A 22,620-nucleotide genomic window follows, 5' to 3' on the forward strand; every position below is an offset into this window, starting at 1 on the left:
TTATACAACTCATAATTAATTGAAAATCAACAGGACGCATAGATAATTTTGATGACGACGGATATCCTGTACACCAACCTTCCATCTCCCCGTTATAATAATAATTGCATGAAAATAAATCTAACAGGTCTACTCAACATTTCAATGAAAACAATATGGTTGGTTCCAAACAGATTACCCAGTGACAGTTTTCAGCGTATATGCTTAACTAACGCTTCACATATTCTACGTTAACAAATAGAATCACGGATTGTGGGATGCGTACTTGGAAGAAGCTTATTAAATAAAAAAAATACATCACATCATTGGTAACATCATTTACCTTGAAAGATGATTAATTTCCTCTAGCGATATTTTATGGAGTGTTTCATAGAAATAGACTATAGCCTTTGGCAAGTTATGCGAAGAAACAGCAAAACTGCTCGGGAAGTGCAAAGTGACTGACTGATATGCCGTCCGTCTTACTCATCTTCCACACCCCATCCGAAGCCGCCTGGTCGTTCTTCTTCAGGCACAGGGTCCGCTTGCGGCTCATCACACAACCACTTCAACCATCCTGGAGTCACCAACAAACGCATTCCGTGTTGCTGATACGGGAAAACGTCTTCAAGGAAGAAGTAGAAATGTCCGCAGGCAATACCTTAAATCAATTAGCCGTGCAAAGGACCAACTAGCAGGAATTTCTCATAAGCGAAAGAAACGACTGCCCGAGAGAGCTCGACTATTTTACATGTAGTTCTCATAAAAATTCCATAAGTAAGATCAACTTTTTTAAAACTTATTTCACGTACCCATGAAATCTACTATTGCGTTGTTCCCCAATAAAAGCGAGAAAAGGAGTAGAACCCATGGCAAATAGGGGGCTGTGAAAGAGAGCACACCGAAGAAATTCATCTAAAACTAGGGATAATTCATCAATACATGTAGAAATGGATAACGAATGAAAAACGAATAAACAGACCTGGATATGAGGGTTTCGTCTACTCCAAATGTATACAAGCATGATAGTGAACGCTTGACCAAGAAAAACCATTTGCACGAATATACCACATAAAATCTGAAAAGTGAAGTATCTTCTTGTTCAAAATCTGTTTGTAAAGAGTTTTGTAAAAGTTAATCCATTAGAGCAAAGAGGCAAATAAATGAAACGAAAATCCTCATAAAGACTAAAGATTGTGTCAATTTTCCTTATCTTTTGCCAATTACAAAATTAAAACTCAACAGCTCTATTATGAAGCAATTAGTTAGATTCCCTCTTTATTATCAGTTAGCACTAAAAAGAAATCGATCAGGGAAAATGTATTTAGGGGGGAGCACTCAATGGCACCCTTATTTTTTAAATGCTCTAACTTACTCTTTTCTTCTTAGTAACTTTGATTTCCATGTCATAGGTCCTCTAAGACTAATACTTAGGCCTTAGGTTCCCGATTGATTTAGTTATCTACTTCCAGAAATAAGGGTGCCACTGAGTGCCTCACCCCTCCCCAAGCTACATTCTCTCCGATCCATCTCCATCCTACACATCATTGAAAGAATTTCTGCCACTCACCATCAAAGCTCCTCCGAGTAGAAACATATAAACGAAGTCAGCTCGCCTTCCACGAAATGATCCTTCTTCTAACATCATACAGTACCGATATGTAAATATCATGTTGAACATAAAACTGAACCCAAATGACCCGAAGAAACAAAAGGAGGTGAGGAGTCGCCAAAACTGAAATAGAAAGAATAGTACTCATCCCTCACTGGTTCTGATACTCACAAATACTAAATCCTTGCTAAGCTTAGAATTTACCTGATATCGTTTTATTATCAAATCCCAGTTGAAGTATAAGTGAAAAGGAGTGATAAAATCAAGTTGCTAAAAAAATCCGTATGATTAACGAAGTGAAAGAAAGCAAGAAAAATATGTCCCGTTGAGAAGTTAAGCATACCACAGCCAGCGTTGTCAAAACACACGCTGTTGTATATGCCCGTGTAACAGGCGGCATATCCGTGTAGACATCTATTAAATTTTGCATCTGGAAAATTCTAAATTAAACCAATAACTTAATTAAATCCACTGAGTAAGTACGAGTCGATTTCACATATCATTCAATCAAAATTTTTTTTTAAACTTCACAAATCTTGTGACGATTGAAGATCCTTTATCTTGAGGAAGTGTTAAAATTAGTGCATCTCACTCAAAACACAAAAAAACTAGTTGATAAACCAGAACATGGAGTAATCATAGTACTTTTTAGTACAAAGCAATACGATTGGTTACAACGATAAATGTCAAACCTATCGAGACCTTTTTAATAAACAACAAATATTCACCGGTAAGAAAAACACTAGTATTTCGTAATGAACACTTCAAACTAATCTCTAACGATAACAAATGAAAGAAAAACAACAGCGAAACAATGATAAGCTAGATAACAAAGGAAAACAATCCACATCGGTACAACTTGAGGAGCGAACCGTGTTCAAGGCGTGAGAATTGTGCTCTTGCTTCCGGCTAGCTGTGTTAACAATTTATTTAGTCGTTGTACCATACCACTCGTGTCCTTGATTAGGCCGGATGTGATCAGCGCGTTGTCGTAGATCTGTAACAAGAAAAAACCAGCTATTAGATACTCGTACATTAATAGCATCAGAATGCCTTTGTATACCTGCGAAATGAGCATCTCTGCTGTCTTCGGGTCTGTCCTCTTCATATTGTATAAGCTCTTGATTAGCGGATGTGAAAGGTTAACGTGGAGGCACGGCTGTAGGAACACCTGAACACCAATTATACACAATCTGGTGAACGAAATCGAGGGGCTAAGCTTCACAACTACTACAAGTCCAGGAATTGATCAGCGGTCCCTTGGATGCAATCCTAATATGATTCGAATAGCATGACCGCACCCGAAAATTCCATTCTTATTCTTAACGAATTCATCGCCACCTTGGATATCAATATAAAAGAAACACTTTGGACGAAAGCAGTTTTAACGACCGATGAACCAAAAATAAGCTCACCTGTAGTCGGGTAAAAACGACCTAAGGCACGGTGCAATTGCGTAGGCGGTTGCGCTGGAAGCGGTGCGGTGGAGTGCGGTTGCAGTTAGGATCAAGGGAGGACCTTTGCACCATTCTTTTCGCGATGATCCCACCTCGATTCCAACAGCTTTTTCCACTACGCCGCTTCGAGCAGGGCCGCTTACGCAACTGCACCGTTCTCCATGTCTTTTTGACTCTTCCATACTGTATAGTTGTGTTACTTATAAGAGCTGGGAAGTGATAAATCGAAAAAAAAATTCTAAAAATTCACGAACGAAGATGTCCTTTGATTTCACTAAAATTAAGAGTACTTAAGGGAGGAGGTGCCCCATTTCTAGCATATGCTGCACTCAAATGAATGAGAATGAAATAGAGATCAAACATAAGAACAAAATTAAAAAGATTTACCAAATGCTCCATGTCCTTAATTTCACCAGTGCGGAGTAAGTGTCTGGCGGCACCCATCTCATGCTTAATAGTAAGCATGACAGGATGTTCACTTGGTCTGTGATTCCCAGCAATATCAAAAACCTGAACTCAGCTCAACAATACGGAAAAGACCGTAATTATAACTAACAATTATAATTTTTCCATAAAATAATGAAAATAAACGAACTTTGACCGAGCCAAGAGTAGATTTAATCCAGTCCAGCAATTCCTTCTTGTCGATGTCACGGAATTGCCCTATAATATGATGGTGAATCGCAATCGCAATAGTACAAAGAAAACACAAAAACTAAGCGATAATACTGACTTCCTTCCGTTTTGTCCTTGTCCTCTCCCTTCGCAGCAGCACTCTCAGCCCATTTTTCAGCTCCAACTAGTGGTTTCATGTTGAACTGTTGCAGAGCAAGGAAAACAAGCTTTAAAAAATCGTCAGATTATTAAGTTAGGTGCGAGCAAGAGCGTAAAATTCTTTGAACCTCGTCTGCAGGTTCGTACAAAAACAGCACTTCCTTATTCTGCGATCTGACTAGCTCATAATAAGGTGATGACTCAGCTAAATGCCGGCTGAAACGCATGAGAATAAATAGGAAAAAGAATATCTGATTACAAAGAAGGAAAAGAAATAGAACAGAGTAATGAATTTCATATTTAAAGGATGTGTAGTAAAAAAAACACACGTTGGCGAGAACATGTAGTAGATCTCCTTCTGATCTTCTTGCATCCGTTTGCAGTACTCTGTCAAATTTGTCAACACACCTGGCTTCAAATTGGATGACTCGAAAAGCATGAGCTTCGCAATTTCCTCCTTTAAATGCGAATTTCGAAAGGGAAAAGAAGAAAAGAAAAACTCCAGTGACCTACTTTCTCTGAGTGATCAAACTCCGTTACGATGCCTTCCTTTAGGAAAATGCTGTACTGCTTATAGAAGTCTTCGTATTTTTCGAAATCTTTCTTCATTTCATTCTGGAGGAAGCTCAGCACTTTATCGGTGAGAATTTTACGCAATTTCCTAAATAAAAAAAATTAAAATATATTGGCACATGGTAGAGAACTTTTGAAGCAGCATAAACCACTGGAAAAAAAAAACAATTGTTCTGCTTTGCTGGGATTTCAATACTAACCTAAGTACTGGATTATTCTGGAGCATCTCACGACTGAGATTCAACGGAACATCTTCCGAGTCAACAACACCCATAATAAAGTGTAGATAGCTGAAAAAAAGAATACAATTCCTCTGTTAATGTATAAATCAATACATGAAGCTGCGCAAACTCTATGTGAAATAAAACTTTTCTAACATGCAACAAAAACCTTGAAGGCTTTTTGTTTAGAGATATTTTTTATATTTATATATATATTTTATATATTTTTATATTTATATATGGTGTTATCTAAATCATTAAACAACAATAAAATAAGAAAAACTTATTGAAAAAACAAACTTGGGTAAGAGTTCCCTGGCATTAGGTTTGATAAGTACACGTCTAGCATACAGAGACAAGCCACACTCTCTGTTTTGTGCTTGTGTAGCATATTCGAGTAGTGAGAATCTATGTTGTGGTATGTATAGAACGGAGCGTAGAGAAACTGGAGTGTCTGTCTGAAGGAACGAGCGTAGCTTTCTAATATTCACTAATGTGTACTCGTAAGATAGAAGATCGTTACGTCTCCTCACATATGGATAAAGAAAAATAAAAAAAAGAGAATTGAAAACTATCGAACCTTATAATGTATAGTGTAACATGGACGTTGGAAAGCTTCCGATTTCTTCTGTTGTTTGGCTAATTGTCTAAAGAAAAGATTTAAAAGAAACTCTTCCAATGAATAAAGGAATATCTCCGTCAAATCAGATACAATAAGTATATATCATCATAATATAACAAAAATAACCAAAGTACTTCTACAATGAAATAGCCATCCTTATTAAAGTGAATAGAAGGCTCACAGGGGAATGCGAGAACTGATTATCTATGTAGCTAGAAGGAGCAGATATGAAATGTGAGATTCATACTTGAAAAAGGTTTCGTGCATTTCTTTTGTGACATCTTTCGGTTGTAAGGTCCATATAGCATTCAAACTGTTCACACGTTCACCATTTAGAAGAATCGGTGCGGCAACAAAATAAGAATACTTATCAATTACCTGAAAAACATTTTAGAAAAAAAAACACTCCTACACATTAGGAGGTAAAGGAAAGGGAATTGTTGCACTTAAATGTTTATTGTATGTGATTCACCTCCTTCACTTTTTCACTCTTAGAATACACTGCCGAATCTCCAGCTTTCAGATGAATAACAATTCGTGTGCCAGTCGGTAAACCTTTCTCTTCTGACACTTCATAAGTGTTATCCCTAAAAACAGGAGGAATTCCAAAAGAAAAAGAAACTCAAGAAGATCACTTTAACAAACTAACCCTTTCCAGGACCACCTCAAACCTTTGTCATCAGGCAACCCCACTTTTCTTGTGGTTAGCTCAACAGAGTCAGCAACCATAAAAGCAGAATAAAAACCAACACCAAATTGCCCAATCACAGCCTCAGCATTCTCTTTATTCTAAATGAAAACAAATGAAAAAAACCTGTCGTTATTTTTGAGATGAGGAAAAAACCCTACCTTTTCCATGAATTCTTTTGTACCGGACTTTGCGATAGTTCCTAAACATTCAAGCAAATCTTCCCTGTCCATCCCAACACCAGTATCTTCAAATGTTATGGTATTATGGCCCTTAAATAGATAGGTGCTTCAAAAAAAAAACGATAAAAAGAACTATGTTGAATGACCTCATCAGTTGTGACACGAATCTCACTTGGTCCTTCGGCGATTTGACCCATCAGCTCGACACATCGCCTTTTTTCCAATGCATCCGACGCATTTGAAATCAGTTCTCGGATAAAAACCTGAAGACGAAGCGGAATTCAAATAATAACCTTTCCATATTTTTATTGGTAATGGTAACTCGCATACATTTACTGGTAATGGTATCTCGTCGAAAAATTAGCTTTCAAAGAAATAAAAGTGACTTTCAAGAAATAAAAGTGACACAGAATTCATAAAGTACTCGAGTTCTAGAAACTGTTGCATATAAGAAAATCATACAGCAAGTCCACATCAAATTTTTAGAACTCATTCCGGAAAAAATCTCATATGGAGCAGAAATAAAGTCGAGTCAAAACAGTCAGAATATGAAGCTCAGTGCGATTGCGTAAGCGGCCGAGTTTCCTCCCGTTTTGATCCGACCATACCTCCGCAGATCTATTTTTTCGATGAAAATATAGCGGGGGGGCAGACACTCAGTAGCGCCCTTATTTCTGGAAGATCTATCTTCTATTTTCTCTTAGTAGATTTAACCTACATGTCATCGATTCTCAAACACCAATGCTTAGGCCCTCGGACGCCGACTGACCTTGTTATTTAATTCCAGAAATAAAGGAGCGGTTAAGTGGCCTCATCTAGATCTATCCTATTTTTTCTTTATAAAAAGATGCTCGGAAATATTTTGTCATAAAAAAACAAATTAAACACACAGATCAACTGCGAAAACATGCCTCACTGTCTGAATACAAGGACTTCGCGACGATATCCATGAGGTTCTTAGTTTCCGCTTGGAATTCATGACGTTCTGGCTGAAGGGAATAGAATCGGTTCGCAGTGACGCACGGATGACGCGTCGTCCCTATCTGAGCCACACTTAATGGCCGTAGAACTGCTGCTGCTATCCGATGAGTAGTACGAAAACTGACTCGATTCAACGCATACCGAGTTGCCCACATGTCTGACTGTTCTGGAAACCATTCGTGGATAATAAGTATGAATAAATAACTGTAAATAATAGCGTAACAGCGTCCCATTACAGACTTATACGGTTATCCTCGGAAGAGAAAATCAACTACAATAGAAGAGAAGGGAACTGTATTTGGAGAGGGGGCGGGGGCAATGGCGCCCTTATTTCTCGGAGTAAATAATCAAGTCAATCGGGGCGCTAAGGCCTAAGCATTAGTCTCAGAGGATCAATGACATGTAAACTAAAGTTACTAAGAAGAAAAAAGTAAGTGCATTAGAAAATAAGGGTGCCACCGAGTGAGGAGAGAATATCAATTTAAAAGAAGAAACAAGGAAAATGGAATTGGTGGACACTGTTGCCGGACTCTCGAGAAACTTCTTCGACCGACTTGGTTTCTTTGCTGTTCATCTTTATGTGTAAAGCACAGAAAATCGTAAGTTGTTCCCCAAGTAAAGAAGAACAACAAAGAAACCATTCCTTTCCTCGAAATTTGTCGAAAATTTTGCAGCGGTAGCTCCTCCAGCTCCTTTTCCTCTAAAACAACTAGCTAAAGAATAAGAAATTGAGGACTTACTACGCCAGACTTTCGTCCACGGACATCACTCAACTTCCACCTATGTGCTCACGGTGGATGCAGTTTTTCTGCAATTACGGGTGAAACATCATCAATTCACCAGGATTGGGGAAAAAAAGCCAAATCCATATGTTGATACGGGTTAGTTGGTGAAAAGTTGGAGAACCCTAGATTGGGACGGTGACATGGGAGATTGATAGGGCAGAATCAACGTGTACTTCATCAAGAAAAAAGAAGCCCAGTACAGATGAGAACACGCGGAAAAATGTTCCTTCAGAAATTTGAAACACAGAATCTGAAAAAAAAGGGTGAGCACTGCTGACTTATACCACACCAGGACTTTGTTCAGGATACGCGGAATTCAAGAAAACTACTCAACCTCCACCTGTGTGCTCATCACGATCGAGTCCGTTTTTGTGCAATCACGGATGAAACACCATCAATTCACCAGGATTCGGAAACAACAGCCGATTCGATGTAATGGTGTGGGTCAGTTGGTGAAAAATTGGAGAATAATGGCCTGGGGTGAGACGATGACATGACTGATTGCATAGAGCACGACCAACGTGTACCTCTCCACGCTCATCGTGATAGTGGGTTCAAAAAAGTGCTCTGATCCGCCTCGGATCGATCCACGGTTGCCAATAAACTCTCTTTTTATGTGGTTATGGAGCATGTCAGGATTTCACAAAGTTGATCCTTTAAAATGGATCCCTACGATGCAATCCTTATCGTTAGGATAACGCACAAGAAGAAATATATTTATTATCTATAATATATTTACAATAAGAAATACACATAGTTGAAGTGTGAGTCGTCCAAGGAGCAAGTGGTCCTGAGAGGATCCGGAATCGCAACTCTGCAAGTATACATTTGTACATCCAACTTATATAAACTACTGTTAAGAAAATAAATAATTGATTTTAGGATGGTGTAGGAAAAAACGTCGCTTAGTTTTGGTAGTTCCCTTTTTTTTCTCTCCTCTTTTTTCTTTTCTTCCTGATTCACTCTTCAATGAAATAAAAGGAACCTACTGTGTTTGCAGGAAAAAGACAAATAAATAGTGCAGAAGTAGAAATGAAGCAATAAGTGAACAAACAACTAACATAAATAACAGAAAAAGGGGAAAATGCAGTTGGGAGGGGGAAAGGTGGGTACTCAACCGGGCTCTTATTTCTGAAGGCTCTAACTTCCTTTTTTCTTTGAGTAACTTTAACTTACATGCCATAGATCCTTTAAAAATGATGTTTAGATCTTGAGGCCCGGACTGATTTAGTTCCTTTAGTTTCAGAAATAAAGCCAGAGCACGAATGAGTGCCACCAAATATACCTTACCCCCTTCCTCCAAAGAAAAAGAAAAGGAAAATTTACACGTTGAATTAGTACGAGCCAAAGGAAGTACGAAGAAACGAAGTAGAATGAAATGACCGCTGCGTGTTTATTCAAAAAAAATTACGCATAAAAAAAACAAAAGAAAAAAGAAAGGAAGTGACAAGAATAGTTGCGGGGGCCCGAACAGCAAAGAACGAATAGTTGGCGCCGCGCCAAGTCGGTAGATCGTGGGAAGTCAATGACGGAATTCACCCTTTTGTTGTCTCTGGTACTTTTTTTCACCTACCCTTTTTTTCTTTGAACCTTCCTTGTTTTTTTAAACCATTTTTAACCATTTGGTTTTTCGTATACGGGATCGTAGATTATGGATAGGGGGGAGGGGGTGATTCCGTCCATTTCTTCCTAATTGCCGTAAAAAACGGCCCGGAAGACGCGGCGCGTGCACAAGGCTGGCGAGCTCCAATCGAACTCATTGTAGAAAATAGCGCGCCGGAACGCCCGAAGCCGTGTCTTCCGGACCGTCTTTTACGGGAATTAGGAAGAAATGGACGGAATCACCCTCTCTCCATAATCTCCCGTATACGAATACTTCACCTGAAATCCGTACCACCTCAGATTCGTGGTGGGGTGATGCCGTTAGCCATCCCCCAGGCAAATCTCCGGGATTTTCTTCTCCTTCTCAAAGATCTCTGCGCTGATTACAGCGATGTTGTAGTCCTCGGTAACTACATACTTGAGCTCGTTGAGTATGAGTTGATTGCGGTGATTGAGTGAAGTGTGGAAGTCTTTTAAGGAGAATGTAGCGCTTTTCCGAATAATATAAGCAATTTATCCGCGAATCGCACAGATGAACTTTCTCTGGATACATAATGAAAAGGTAATGAACTCAGTGAACTCGGGAAAGATGTGCAAAATGACTGAACGATTGAAGACCAACATCATTTGAAGCCGATTTTTGGATCCGTTTCTATCATAGAAATCAACTATTTTTTGTTATTGCTATTATTTTATACTACTATTACTATTATTATTACTTTGTATATTACTTTTCCTTCATACTGCTAACTAAAAAAATACACTGTTTAGAAGCGCAAGTAAACATTTTGAAGGTACGCCAGATATGATCCGTGTGAGTTGTATGGATAAAAACTTGTCCTTATCTGTCCTTATTTACTAATTTAAACTACTATAAACACTAATATGCGCACCATTTCATTGATCAATCAAAAAAATAACTTTTTTCCCTGAATTTGAGCATCTGGAATATTATTTGCTAATTTAATCTACTACAAAATCTGCTACACAAACAGCTTCATAAATAAATCCAAGAAATTAACTTCTTTCCCCTTAAATTTGGGGTGTTCTGAAATAAAAACCAAGTTTTTTCTCACTAGTTCTTAGTATGCAGGCGTAGGTGTGGAAATGTCTGAAACTGGGAATTCGGAAGTCCTTTGACGTCTGTACGTGATTTGTTTAGAAGAGAAAGAAAAAAAGAAAAAGAGAAAAGAAGAAAAAAAGAAAGAAACATGTAGGAATAACACTATTTTTGTGAACTACCGTAACCCACCAATAAAAACCTTCATTAGAACAATTGAATCGTAACTCATCATCTTAATTTTAAAAATAGTCCTTTATTTGGGAAAAATTACGATCACTTTGATTTAATTTATAATCTAAATTTAATTTTACTACATTCATGTTCTTGAAACAATGGATGATGTCAGTGCTGGATGAACCCGGGGAAAATGAGACTTTCAGGATTACTTTCACATATAAGAATAAATATAAAATGAATATATTTCATGTAATGCTGTTTTGAAGTTTTTTCTTGAGGGAAATTCCTGTTTTTCACAGTTTTTTTAGATTTTATATTTATTTATAATACTTTGAAATCCTCAGCCTTCTCCTTCATAGATACCGGCTATTTACCGTAGTCTTACAACCGTATACACCCTCATTTTATAATACTAAGTGAATTTTTCTCAGAATTATTCCCATAAACATCCCGTAGACGTTGAATGTATTGCCGCCATCGTCATCATTGAACAGCATATTAGATTTCTCCCATTTATTTGCAGCTTGCGCCTGAAAACACCTTTCATTCCACCGTTTCTAATACAATATGATTTTCTCCTCATCCATTTTTTTCCTGGATAACAAAAATTTTTAAAGCTTAATGTTTGTTTTCTTTGAAATTACGATCAGACATTCATGTAGAGATTCTAATAGTTCAGCTCTGAAATTGAAAAAAAAACCTTTATTTCTTAAATATCTGATTTTAAAATTACATCTAGCTAAAATTTTAAATCCAAAAAATACTTTGATATAATATGATAAATCAAAATCGGTTCAAAAAATATAATAAATTGTTTTCTATTTTCTCAACTGATGAGACTTAATAATGATACATTTTGCTGCAGCTTTTTAAGACTTTCTAAAGGATCCAGGAGTTTTATCTCGGGAACTGGGAGAAGAAATGGTAGGGCACATCGCAGTGTTCCGAGTAGCAGTATCTCTGCGAACAAATCGCAGCATTTCCTAATTTAATCGCACGTTGGCAGACTGATTTTTTTTCTTTATTTATTTGTTTATTTATTCATTTGTCCACTCATTTACTCACTTATTAATCTATTCACTCATTCATTCATTCATTCATTCAACCCCTTATTCTTTCATTCGTTCCTTCACCTATTTATCCATTCATCGATTCACTCATTCAGATTAATGCGAACATCGGCGAAAAGTGAAAAACGCGCTTCAGCGTCCACTCATTTACTCATTTATTAATCTATTCATTGATCCGTTCATTTATTCATTCATTCGTCCATTCATTCATTCATTCATTCATTCGTTCATTCAACCGCCCATTCGTTCCCCTACCCATCCATTCATCGATTCACTCCTTCAGATCCATGGGAACATCGGCGGCAATTGAAAAATGTGCTTCATCTGCTTATCAGAAATGGATTACGTCCACAGTACGTCAGTGCAACACATCCACGGATACAATTGAGGGTACTGTACTCCTTTTCGTTTGGCGCTCATAAAATACTTTTGAAAATTATAGCGCTGGCTTACCTACAGTAGAAAGAAGCCAAATGGAAGCAGAGTACATAAATTCTACTGTATTGATCGGTTTTTATCTATTGATTTTTCGACCGTTCACTTTTGATACACCTCCGAATGGTCTTCCAGCAATACGTGGCCTCATCTCTATGAAACCGCTAAATATCCCGTAGAAGCAATTGCTTTGCGGATACTGTATACGTTTTTTGATGCAACGGTCTCTTTCTTATTTACTTCCATGGAAAACTCCAAGAGGATCGAAACGGTTATGGATCCTTTGATTCACCTGGATCAAACAGATGTTCTTTTTTTTTAAAATGTGTTCCCCGTTTGTTATACAGCTGATGTTGTTACGTTATCGTCCGGCTACCGTCAATACAGTAACCGCACCGGAGTTACATAGAATCATGTAGAGGTATTCATACACACAAAAACTTAGGATTTCTCAAGATCTCCTCCCCTGGAGACGTGTTGTTGGTGTTTCCAATTAAATATGGCTGCGAAATGGAGTAGCTTTTCTTCTTTCCTGAGGATTTTTGGTTATCAAGAAAATATTAACTTCTATGGCAAAGATCACTGATTTTTTCGTTACATTTGAGTATTTAAACTAGTAATATATATATATATATATATATATATATATATATATATATATATAAGCCATAATAATACCCACAGAGTTGCCGTTGGACGTGTCGTGTTATTATTACGCCCGCAGAGGTGGGCACTGGTACGCTTCCCCCCCCCCACCCACAGCAGCCGATCGATGGGGCGATAATCGATAAAACGATGGTCGCGATGGATTTTTAACTTGAAGGGTGAGCGGCTGTGAAGTGATTCCAGTTATGGAAAATTAAAGAAAAAACACTCTAAAACAACGTCTGGAGAGCTTATAGGCACCATCGCGCCATCGATTATCGTCCCATCGATTCGCGAGTGGCGTTAGTCACCGTTCTCAAGCTCCAAAACAGAGAGAAAAGCAGAACGTTGGCAGCCGATTGCACATATGTTTGCAAGGATAACCGCGACGCGCTTGCAGCAATTCACGGATTTTTTCCGCACGACGTACATGAACTCCCTTTGCTCACAGTATAAATTTTCATTCTGAAAAAAAACAGCAGTTTTGTTGGACATATTTTAATCTTTTATTTTATATGTTATACTTTAATTTTCCCATATTTTTTTTGTTGTGCTCCTCTTTGTAATACTCTGTTGGACTTCAACACGTTTTCTAATTTCTACTTGGCAATGGTCCACCAAATACGCCACAGAGCGCATATCTTTCCATCCACAAAAATCATCCGTACTTTTAGTAAGTACGATAGTTGCTTATTTTGAAGAATTAGCAGTGAACGAAAGAATTTTATTTCTTTTATTTTACATTTTCATTTCACGGAATTCCCATCATCCCATTCGAATGAAATTTTCGGTGCTTCCTAAACCTCCACCGTATACGATAGCTTCCCTTATTCCTAGAGTACCATCTATGAACCGGTTGTTTACGATCACAAGCGATTCGCAGGTATCGGATGTAGCAGCTGCAATTAACGTTGCTTACTAGGTAACTTTAGTATCAATCGCTGCTGTTGGAATTAAATTCAATTACATTACAGACATACATGTAAACATCCACAACTTATCTTCTGATTCTCACTGAGAACAATTTTTCTCTTTCCGGTTCAAAAATAGCGCATATCGAAAATGACGACATTGGGGTGGGCAAAAAGAGAGTTTGGGGTGTAGATAACGAAGATGTGCATGGATCAACTCAATCCTTCCCAATCATCCTGAAAAACAGCGTGGGAAACGACGTTTGTTCCTACGAGATACGTTAGAACGCACCACTCTTGCGCAGGTACCGTGCTTCTATGAGTGAGCGATAGCGGGAGTCAGTGGGGTCCCCCTGGCAATCTGTCCATGTATAAACAATGCATAGGGTGCTGAAGGAAGCGGAACATGTGCAAAGGTGTTGCGTTCTAACACATCTCGTCGGAACAAATGTTATTTCCCACGGCGTTTTTCAGGACAATTAAGGGAAATCGAACGGGGCCACGCTCACACTAACAATCTACATCCTAAACTATATATTTTCCCACAAAGATCTCAACGTCGTAAGTTTCGTGATACGCACTGCTTTTGCTGTTCTTCTGGTTTTTTAAAATCCTTTTTTGTTTGTGTTCCGAAGATGGATGGTCAGCTGTAGTGCGACTATCAACGAAAAACTATAAAAAGAATAATATCTGTTCGTTTTTCACTGGATAGTATTAATAAATAGAAAAGAAGCACATTTATGAATTCAAATCCCGAAATGGATAACTATAAGTAAATCAATAGATGGTGGGAAGCAACAGAATAAAATAAAATAAGTTTTCCTGCGAATAATAATGATCCCGTACCTATCTGAAAAAAAACTACAGAAAATATTGTGAAGAAGGAACTCGTGAACACCTTTTCCCCGAATTGTAATCCGCAAAAATTCGTCCGAATGTACTTGGCTCTCCCACCAACAAAAAGGATCCATAAGTGAATATATAATGCAACAGAAAAACTGTTCATTAAATGATTTATCCCTCGTCACGTTTTCACTTTTCCAAAATTTTCTTTACGTTGGTGTTTCTTATCATTTGCTGCTGCCACTTTCAGCCGGTAAACAATAAACAAATGCATTAACGTTTACTGCAATTGACACATCACTCAGAGGAAATCACATTCTTTACCGTAGTCATCGGTGCTATTTTCAGAGATCATCTATTCGCTATCCACCTATATGCAATCTCAGTTTATCGATCGTTCGGACCCGACAACGCTTTCTGAGGAGCAAACTCGTATCTACGTAGGATGTGCTATCGTTTTAAGCAATTTGATGTTGCTTGGTGAGAGTTCCTTGCTTATTCGATTATTCATTCATTTGCTCATTCATTCATTTATTCATTCATTCATCCATTCATTCATTCATCCGTTCATCCATTCATTCTCCGGTTTCCTACACCCCTATTAACCCGCTCGTGTTACAAGTAGCTTCTGAAGAAGAAGTAACGATACCTACGCCTGTAGGATATGAATGGTGCGTTCATGAGGTTGGTTAGAAAGAAGGATTAGAAAATTAGAAGAAGAATTAGAATTAGAGTTCGTTCATTCATTTACTCATTCATTCATTCATTCATTCATTCATCCAGTCTTTTACCTGTCGAACGGGTATTTTTTTAAATCAATTTCCAGTATTCCTGAACTCCCGAGCTGTAATGCGTCGACGATATATATTCTTCACATTAGTTAGTATCGGTGACATCCTGGACGGTTCCTATTTGATCTACCCTAGCATCAGACGAATTTCTGAAATGGCCGCCGGCACATTTACGGGAGGTACACGTAAAAAAAAACGAAAAACAAATAAATAAACATACAAAATCGATCGATTCCCACAGGAACCTCGTTGTGGGGATGTGCCAGCCGCGGTTATATGGTATTTCGAATCTATGGCACTGAACTTGTCTCGTTAACGATGCTTATTATGGCCGCTGAGAAAGTTTTCGCCGTACTATTCACAGTAATTTATCGGTAGGTTACAGTTCCAATGAGGTATTCCTCGAAATATGGTGCGGATTTCCGAAAGAACATCATTATCATGGAAAATCCGCGTTTTCAAGAAACAAACGGATATCATAGTTATTCTTTGATTGGTTCCTTATGAAATCCGTAGAAATTCGTGTACGAGTTTCTACGGGTGCATTTTCCCGCAATTTATGGACTTATTTTTCTACGGGTGCATTTTCCCGCAATTTATGGATTCATTTCATTCTTGCGCGTACTCATTTTCATCAATTTGTCTTAATTCTGTTTTTTTTCCTTTCATTGTGTACAGAATATCCAAGGGATTTCACTAATAGAATCCTTACCAACACTAATTTCCACTTTTAGACGCTATGCCACAAATAGAGCCCGTTTCTCAGCTGCTTTCGCCTGTTTACTTATTTGTTTACTTTCCCTAATTACCATGTTCCTCACATCATATTTCGATCCCAGGGTTTCAGTACAAGAGGATAAGTATTGTGGGATTTCTGGAAGGTATGAAATGCTGTTCAGCGGTGATTGATCTGAGATTACAGAATATAGGCTTGATTTCAGTGTCGTTGAGGAATTCGCACAATTTCATCAATTCTTTAATCTGTCATGTCAAGTGAGAACATTGTACACATTTCTGAATGCTGTCACTTGAGTAAGTTGGCTTTTCAGATTGGAGGATTTTTGGGCTCAGCGTTCGCGTTCCTTGTCGCTAGAAGCATAACAAAACAGGCGAACGCAAGAGAGATGAGCTCAATAAAGCCAATTCTTGTGGTCAGCTTCATATCGTGCATCGTTATCTCATCGAATAACATTGTAAGTTGCGTACAAATCCATGAAAACCATTAACCACTTCCTGGTGCTACAAGTAAGGATGGATAACACAATCACATAAGTAAATGTATCCACTTAGTTACCTTTAATTATATTCAGTCAATTATCTGCCAAACGTACTATGTTGGCCAAAAGCGTACAAAAGTCAGCTGGTACCCTGCCTCGATCTCTCCATATCCAATCGATGGGGGATGGTCGGTCGACTGGGTGATGGCGGTGATGCTATAGAAGAAGGATTTTGCTACTTTTACAATCTTTACGACTACGACTATGAATTTACCCTAATTATGCACAATAACAGCAATAAAAGAACCAACAATATCAAAAACAAGGGAAAAAGAACATCGAGAAGTCTGTCCTATCGCCCATCCGATCGAGGCTCCCACAGGTAGGGAGGTGCAGAAAAGTGGAGTAGCGCGACGCACGCGACCGCCGAAAACTCAAACTGTCAGCGTTGCACATATAGTCAAATTCAATGAATCGAAAATGAGTCATCATTAACATTGAAATAAAAATGAAGGATTAAGTGTCTGGCGTTAATCGATCCGCTTGAGACGCGCCCCTACGTTCACTTCAATTCAGAATCGTTTGAGGTTTACGAAAGTGCATCTGGCCTATACAATGACTTGCGGTGGCTAGCCGATCAAGTAAGTGCTTTTATCCTCCCAGACGAGCCTTTCATCCCTCCGGGCTCGATAAATTGGAAGAGCCAATTTATCGAGCCCGGAGGGATGAAAGGCCTGTTGAGCACTAGGGCGGATTCGAACCTCCGATAGATTGTGCAGGAAGCGGAACCTTTAACCGCCACACTACACCCGCCCCAACATTATAAAACATATAAATAAACATAAACAATAAGTAAACATATAGATATAAACATTATAATATGTATAATTAAATAAGATATGTAGAATGTAAGGCGGGTGTGGCGCAGTCAGTAAGAGATTGTGCTGTGTTTGCTTCGATCGATGGTTCGAAATCCCCTAGTGCCAACCAAGCTCTTCATTCTTTCTGAGTCGATGACCTGGAACAGGACTTGTCTGGGAGGACTTATTGACTTCACATATCGGCTAGCCACCTCAGGTCTGATTGTGTAGACTAGACAAGCATTCATAAGCCTCAAACGATTCTGGACTGAAGTGAACGTTTAATTTCATCCTATTGAAATAAATTTCTACACCTTACACGATAATTTTCAGATCTACATACTCAAAAACTTTGCAGAATTGGACATTACAAAATCTCAACAAAACTATGTAGTCACCTATTCTTCTGCAGTATTTCAGGTTTGAATCATTTCAATTACATTCCCTATTTATCGCGTTTATCTTTTATACTTATTTAACTAATGATATCTCTAGGTATCAAAATTCGCTCTCTACATACTTACGGGTCAGGAATTTCGGGATTGTTTACGAAATGTTATCAAGGATAAGAACTGTTCTGAGCAAACAGTGTTTGTGAACCAAGTATCCACGGTTAAAGCAAATTCATCAAGAAGATAACAATAAGGCCATATAGAGTATTCTTCGAAAATGTATATTTATTATAATGAAATATGTGTATTTAACATTTATATTTCACCGTTATGGAAATAGCGAATACATCAAGCGGACATCAAGGATAACGTGTTCTGATTGAAAACGAGATCTATTCGGGAAACGTTTATAAACGACGCAAGAGTCAAACAATTGCAGTTAGCAGTTCATTTATCACTAAGTTCGGGATTCATTTGTTCCATTAGGTGATCCAGTTTCTCCTCTAAAATCTTTACAATCTCGCGGTCGATGAACAAATGAGTCTCGTCCAGTTCCTAGAAGTCAAGCATGACTTAAAATCCCGAAAAGCTCCGAAATCTGTTTTGAAACGGGACCAAAACAGAAAAGAATGGGCATATATCAATTTTTATAGCGCATAAGCAGTAACGTTTCGATCAAAACATCAAAAAATTCGTAAAAATATTGCAGGCGGCAGACTTTCGGATTACAGGATAGATATGAAACATGAAATTATGAGTTCACGGTCTAAATTAGAAAACAGAAAGCAAATAACTCAATTCGCTGCAAAAAAAAAGGAAATCAATCTTGAAAACAATTCATGCTTTGAACCAATTAGAATTTTTCGAAATATTTAAGCACAAATATCCACTCACTGCTTACTCTATTAACTTGTTATTGTTCTGGATTCCATGTTTACAGCAAATCAATTTAAAAATCCATAGAATTACTACATAAGACATGAAGCGCGGCGCGACTCGAAGTGGCGCTGTGAACCTTTTGCTCTCTTCAGTCCGCTCGGAGCTAGCGAAAGCTCTATTTCGATCGCATAAGCTCGCACGACTGCACTACGCTTCAGGTTGTTGTGACCAGACTGTCACAGATAAAATAACTACTGCTTCTAAAAATTTCAAGCAACAAATGGCTATTTGAGGGGTATAAGCCCAGTATCCATACAAATTTACTCCCCCGTGAATCGTAACGGATAATTAAACACAGCTTTCAAATTCAGCCCCGAAATAAACAGCCGCAGTTGCGCTCTCAGTTTCTGATTAACTGTAAGGTCTTATCTCTTCTGTATAGTAATGTAATAATGTAATTTCTCCACTATTATTAGTGTTTTGCGCCTCAATAGCTTCCTGGTACCATTTTTGTGGTAACACATGAGAAATATCTGGGTTTTCATTGTGCACTCTCATTACAAGGTCATTATATATGCGAGATGTAATTTGGTGCTAGAATTAGCCATTCTCGCCCCTTTCAGTACTCATTTTCTTCGATAGAACTTAATAATCTTAGATAGATAATATTACTTTAACCAAGTAAACTGCTACCATTTTCTTTTGCGGTCTTGGCACACTTCACGGTGTATGAAATCTAAGAAAATAATATAGGAAATAATATATGAGGGAAATAAATATCGCCACATACCTTCACAATAAACTTGCTTCCCAACGTCCTCGACTCATCTAAATGCATCAAAAGTTGCCGCATAGCGGGGTCACATGTGACTAACACGCCTTTTTTGACGTTTACCATCTAAATTTAAGTAACACAATACAACAGTTTAATAGAAGAATACAGAAAGAAAAAACTAATGAAAAATGAAAATGGAAGTAAAAATACCGTGAGTAATAAACTCGATGAAATGAACAAGTTACAGCGATTGTACTCTTTATTTAAATAACTATTCAACAGTAAACAAATTCGCTATTTAACGGTTCCAAAACAACCTATATTATATGCTATATTTCTTGGTGCGCGATCGAAGATACCTATAATAAGCTTCCATATGTTCCCATCCATTTTTCAGCTTCTCTCGTGTTCGGAACGGCGGTGGAGCGCCCTGGAACTTCCTCATAAAATGGAAATGGATTCGATAAAATGTTTCTAAGAACGAGATTTACCTCTTCAAGTCGAACAAAAATGTGAATATACCGATATCGAATGGTGCACCAATTTTCATGAGCGTGACGTCGAGTACCTAAAAAATCCATGTTGTCGACAACTTCACATGAGCTCCTTAGAAAGGATTAGTGAGACTTCAATATTGAACAATTTGCTTTAGGCAAAAAAAACAATAATACAACATAAGGGAAGCGGAAAACTTGAAAATCTCCCAAAATTTCCCCGGAAATATTTACTATCCATCGTAAACTATCTATTTACCAAATTAACGAAATAATAAAATAATAGTAGTCGAGTATTCGTTCTGAATGCATCAGCAGCACACAAACAAGAGAGAAACTGCAACAGTACTACTCACAAGTCCAGATAGTTTTCAGTGAAATACAAGTAAATGAGTAGATCAGTTAAGAAATAACAATGAACAATTACTAAAAGAATATTGAACGGAATACCCGTGAAAATGTGCGAATATCGATGGAGATGAAAATAATCCCAGAATGTAATCCACAAGAAAACACTCACTGGAGGAAGAAACGCACGATGCTAAATAAAGTTCATGTTCACCTCACCTTTAATAATATTCGTCTGAACAGGAAAAGCATCCGCCACATACATATCGGAAGGAAATTCTATGTGAAACTCGTTTGCTGCTCGTTCTTTGGCCTCCGCTAGCACCTCACCAAGTATTTTGCAACTCTAAACAAGAGGAAGAAACTAATGTTTTCGTAATATAAGTGACATCCTAAAAAGAGAACAATATGATGAACAGGCACCTTTAATTGCTGGAACTGTAGTTGTGTGATTGCATAGTCGACATTTGTTCGCCACACGAGTTGGCACGCTTGCCACATACGTTTCGGAGAGAAATGCACCTAAATATCCACATAAAGTTCAGGGAGCGATTATTCTCTCGAACAGATCCACATTATTTCCTAATAGTTGCACTTTCTAATACTTCATGTATGTAGAAGTAATCACACAACAATTAAAGGATAAACAATAATTTTCTGCAACTACATGTTTTCAAAATACAAAAAGCGATAAATTATACATTAGTAGATCCCTGTAAAAAATGAAAATGATATGTGTTGAAAGGGATCAATCGATAAAATCTTACTGATTCTCGGCAGTGAAACACCTCCCTGAGTTTCGGTAATCCTGTTTCCGGAACAACGTAGTTGGGAGGCCATACCACCTGAAATCAGAACCAGATGTTACAAAGTGATAGAAATTGGTACCTCCATATTATCGAGCATGTATAATATCTTTTTAACTCAGAGAGAATTCCTTTAATATTTCCATGTTAAAACGTGAGCATTACTTCTGTAACTCAATAATACTACAGGAAATTGAATAACAGGCAAAAAAAAAAAACATGCCCCTTTATCTTATGATTCTCATCAGAAAACCTCGTCCAGTTAGAAACAAAGAACAAAAGCACAAAGAAATAGATAACATCGCAAAAAAGGAAGAGGCAAGAATCCGAGGAAAGAATATCCGCGTAGAAATGCACCTTGTTGTAATATTCCCACTTCTCCGGCGTAATCCCGTAATTTCTTAAAGGGTCAGGGAACTCAGCATCCTTATTAGGCTTCTTGTCGAGCTCCCATTCAGGAGCGTAGTACACCTAAAACAATTTTGATTCAATCTGAAAAACTATCCATACTATAAATTGGGTGTTCTAATCGTGTGTTTTGAACGCAAAGCAAATCACCACAGGGAAATTGTTTAAGCTTAGTGTAACCATTGATTTTGCCGCTCTGCTGCGTAGTTTTGTAATGCTGTATGAATACTTCTGCCTTCACTTTAGCGTTCATTGACTTTTTAAAAGTACAATGTAAATACTCCCATCAATAAAAATGAGCCTTCAGGTTCAAGAAAAAAAGCTGCGTGGCTTTCGTAACCGTAGTAAAGAGACATCAGATCTTGCAATTCGTCCGTATAGAAAAATGAATCGGTATAATAGGTATAATGGGATCAAAACGACTTGAACCACACAGCGCACTTGCGTAAGCGGCTGTGCTCGAAGCGATGCGGTGAAGCGTAGCGGTTAGGATCGAGTGAGGTCCTTCGCTACCAGCATTCATTGCTGCAGTTCGCGAGGGTCCCAACTCGACTCAAACCCTGTCTCCACCACACCGCTTCGAGCGCAACCGCTTACACAACTGCACCGTGCTTCATGTCGTTTTCACTCTAGTATATATCAGTTCCTTCCGTAGTCCCAATTAACAGAATTGACCTAGAATACTTACCTTAGGTACTCAATGCTTACCTTAGAAGAGAGGACTTCGTCTCGTTGAAGTTTTGGTTTTCTTAGTTCAAGACGCCGTTCCCAAGCCTAAAGCAAAGTTCTTAATTACTCTTACCATCTTTTCAGTTGTGAACAAGTTATGTAATAATCCATAGCAAAAGTTTGAAGTCATTTGCAATGTTTAAAATCTGGGAAACACCCAAAAATTCGCAAAGATTTCAAAATTGTAGCGGCGCACCTCTTTACTTCCTGGAGCAATAGAAGTTGTAGCGATATCAATAGGTTTTTGTAGGTTCGAATGGGCCCAACGTGCCGAGAGACACCTTAGCCCGCGGGCCAACAT

The 22,620-nt window shown here is 38.1% G+C and overlaps 5 protein-coding genes across 6 annotated transcripts; 1 reads left to right on the forward strand and 4 right to left on the reverse strand.

Moving 5' to 3' along the window:
• Window positions 1-461: 461 nt before the first annotated feature.
• On the reverse strand, window positions 462-2,021 carry RB195_008337 (uncharacterized protein; the record flags this gene model as incomplete). The annotated part of the gene is made up of 6 exons (XM_064194776.1): window positions 462-640; window positions 792-894; window positions 962-1,057; window positions 1,550-1,714; window positions 1,796-1,861; window positions 1,935-2,021. 6 exons carry the CDS (start codon window positions 2,019-2,021, stop codon window positions 462-464), a joined length of 696 nt encoding a protein of 231 aa, XP_064045921.1.
• Window positions 2,022-2,468: 447 nt separating this feature from the next.
• RB195_008338 (uncharacterized protein) lies at window positions 2,469-7,244 on the reverse strand (the record flags this gene model as incomplete). Its single annotated transcript, XM_064194777.1, has 17 exons — window positions 2,469-2,588; window positions 2,655-2,762; window positions 3,436-3,558; window positions 3,644-3,711; window positions 3,782-3,890; window positions 3,951-4,038; window positions 4,152-4,279; window positions 4,336-4,483; window positions 4,596-4,685; window positions 4,917-5,074; window positions 5,197-5,263; window positions 5,486-5,616; window positions 5,711-5,825; window positions 5,888-6,027; window positions 6,088-6,198; window positions 6,255-6,371; window positions 7,020-7,244. The coding sequence occupies 17 exons, from the start codon at window positions 7,242-7,244 to the stop codon at window positions 2,469-2,471; spliced, it is 2,046 nt and encodes a 681-aa protein (XP_064045922.1).
• A 4,829-nt stretch (window positions 7,245-12,073) lies between these two features.
• On the forward strand, window positions 12,074-18,127 carry RB195_008339 (uncharacterized protein; the record flags this gene model as incomplete). 2 transcript variants are annotated; one of them, XM_064194778.1, is made up of 9 exons in its annotated part: window positions 12,074-12,176; window positions 14,969-15,100; window positions 15,447-15,590; window positions 15,653-15,785; window positions 16,146-16,292; window positions 16,353-16,404; window positions 16,461-16,604; window positions 17,822-17,908; window positions 17,984-18,127. In XM_064194778.1, 9 exons carry the CDS (start codon window positions 12,074-12,076, stop codon window positions 18,125-18,127), a joined length of 1,086 nt encoding a protein of 361 aa, XP_064045923.1. The 2 variants fall into 2 exon arrangements, with proteins under 2 accessions (XP_064045923.1, XP_064045924.1); XM_064194779.1 differs by lacking the exons at window positions 12,074-12,176; window positions 14,969-15,100 and having other exon boundaries at window positions 15,566-15,590.
• Window positions 18,128-18,327: 200 nt separating this feature from the next.
• Window positions 18,328-19,657, reverse strand: RB195_008340 (uncharacterized protein; the record flags this gene model as incomplete). The annotated part of the gene is made up of 2 exons (XM_064194780.1): window positions 18,328-18,435; window positions 19,550-19,657. The coding sequence occupies 2 exons, from the start codon at window positions 19,655-19,657 to the stop codon at window positions 18,328-18,330; spliced, it is 216 nt and encodes a 71-aa protein (XP_064045925.1).
• A 199-nt stretch (window positions 19,658-19,856) lies between these two features.
• Window positions 19,857-22,620, reverse strand: RB195_008341 (uncharacterized protein; the record flags this gene model as incomplete). The annotated part of the gene is made up of 8 exons (XM_064194781.1): window positions 19,857-19,964; window positions 20,026-20,102; window positions 20,596-20,722; window positions 20,800-20,898; window positions 21,144-21,221; window positions 21,540-21,653; window positions 22,299-22,364; window positions 22,516-22,620. 8 exons carry the CDS (start codon window positions 22,618-22,620, stop codon window positions 19,857-19,859), a joined length of 774 nt encoding a protein of 257 aa, XP_064045926.1.

This window comes from Necator americanus, chromosome III, assembly GCF_031761385.1.
Source record: "Necator americanus strain Aroian chromosome III, whole genome shotgun sequence".
In the NCBI taxonomy this organism is placed as follows: domain Eukaryota; kingdom Metazoa; phylum Nematoda; class Chromadorea; order Rhabditida; family Ancylostomatidae; genus Necator; species Necator americanus.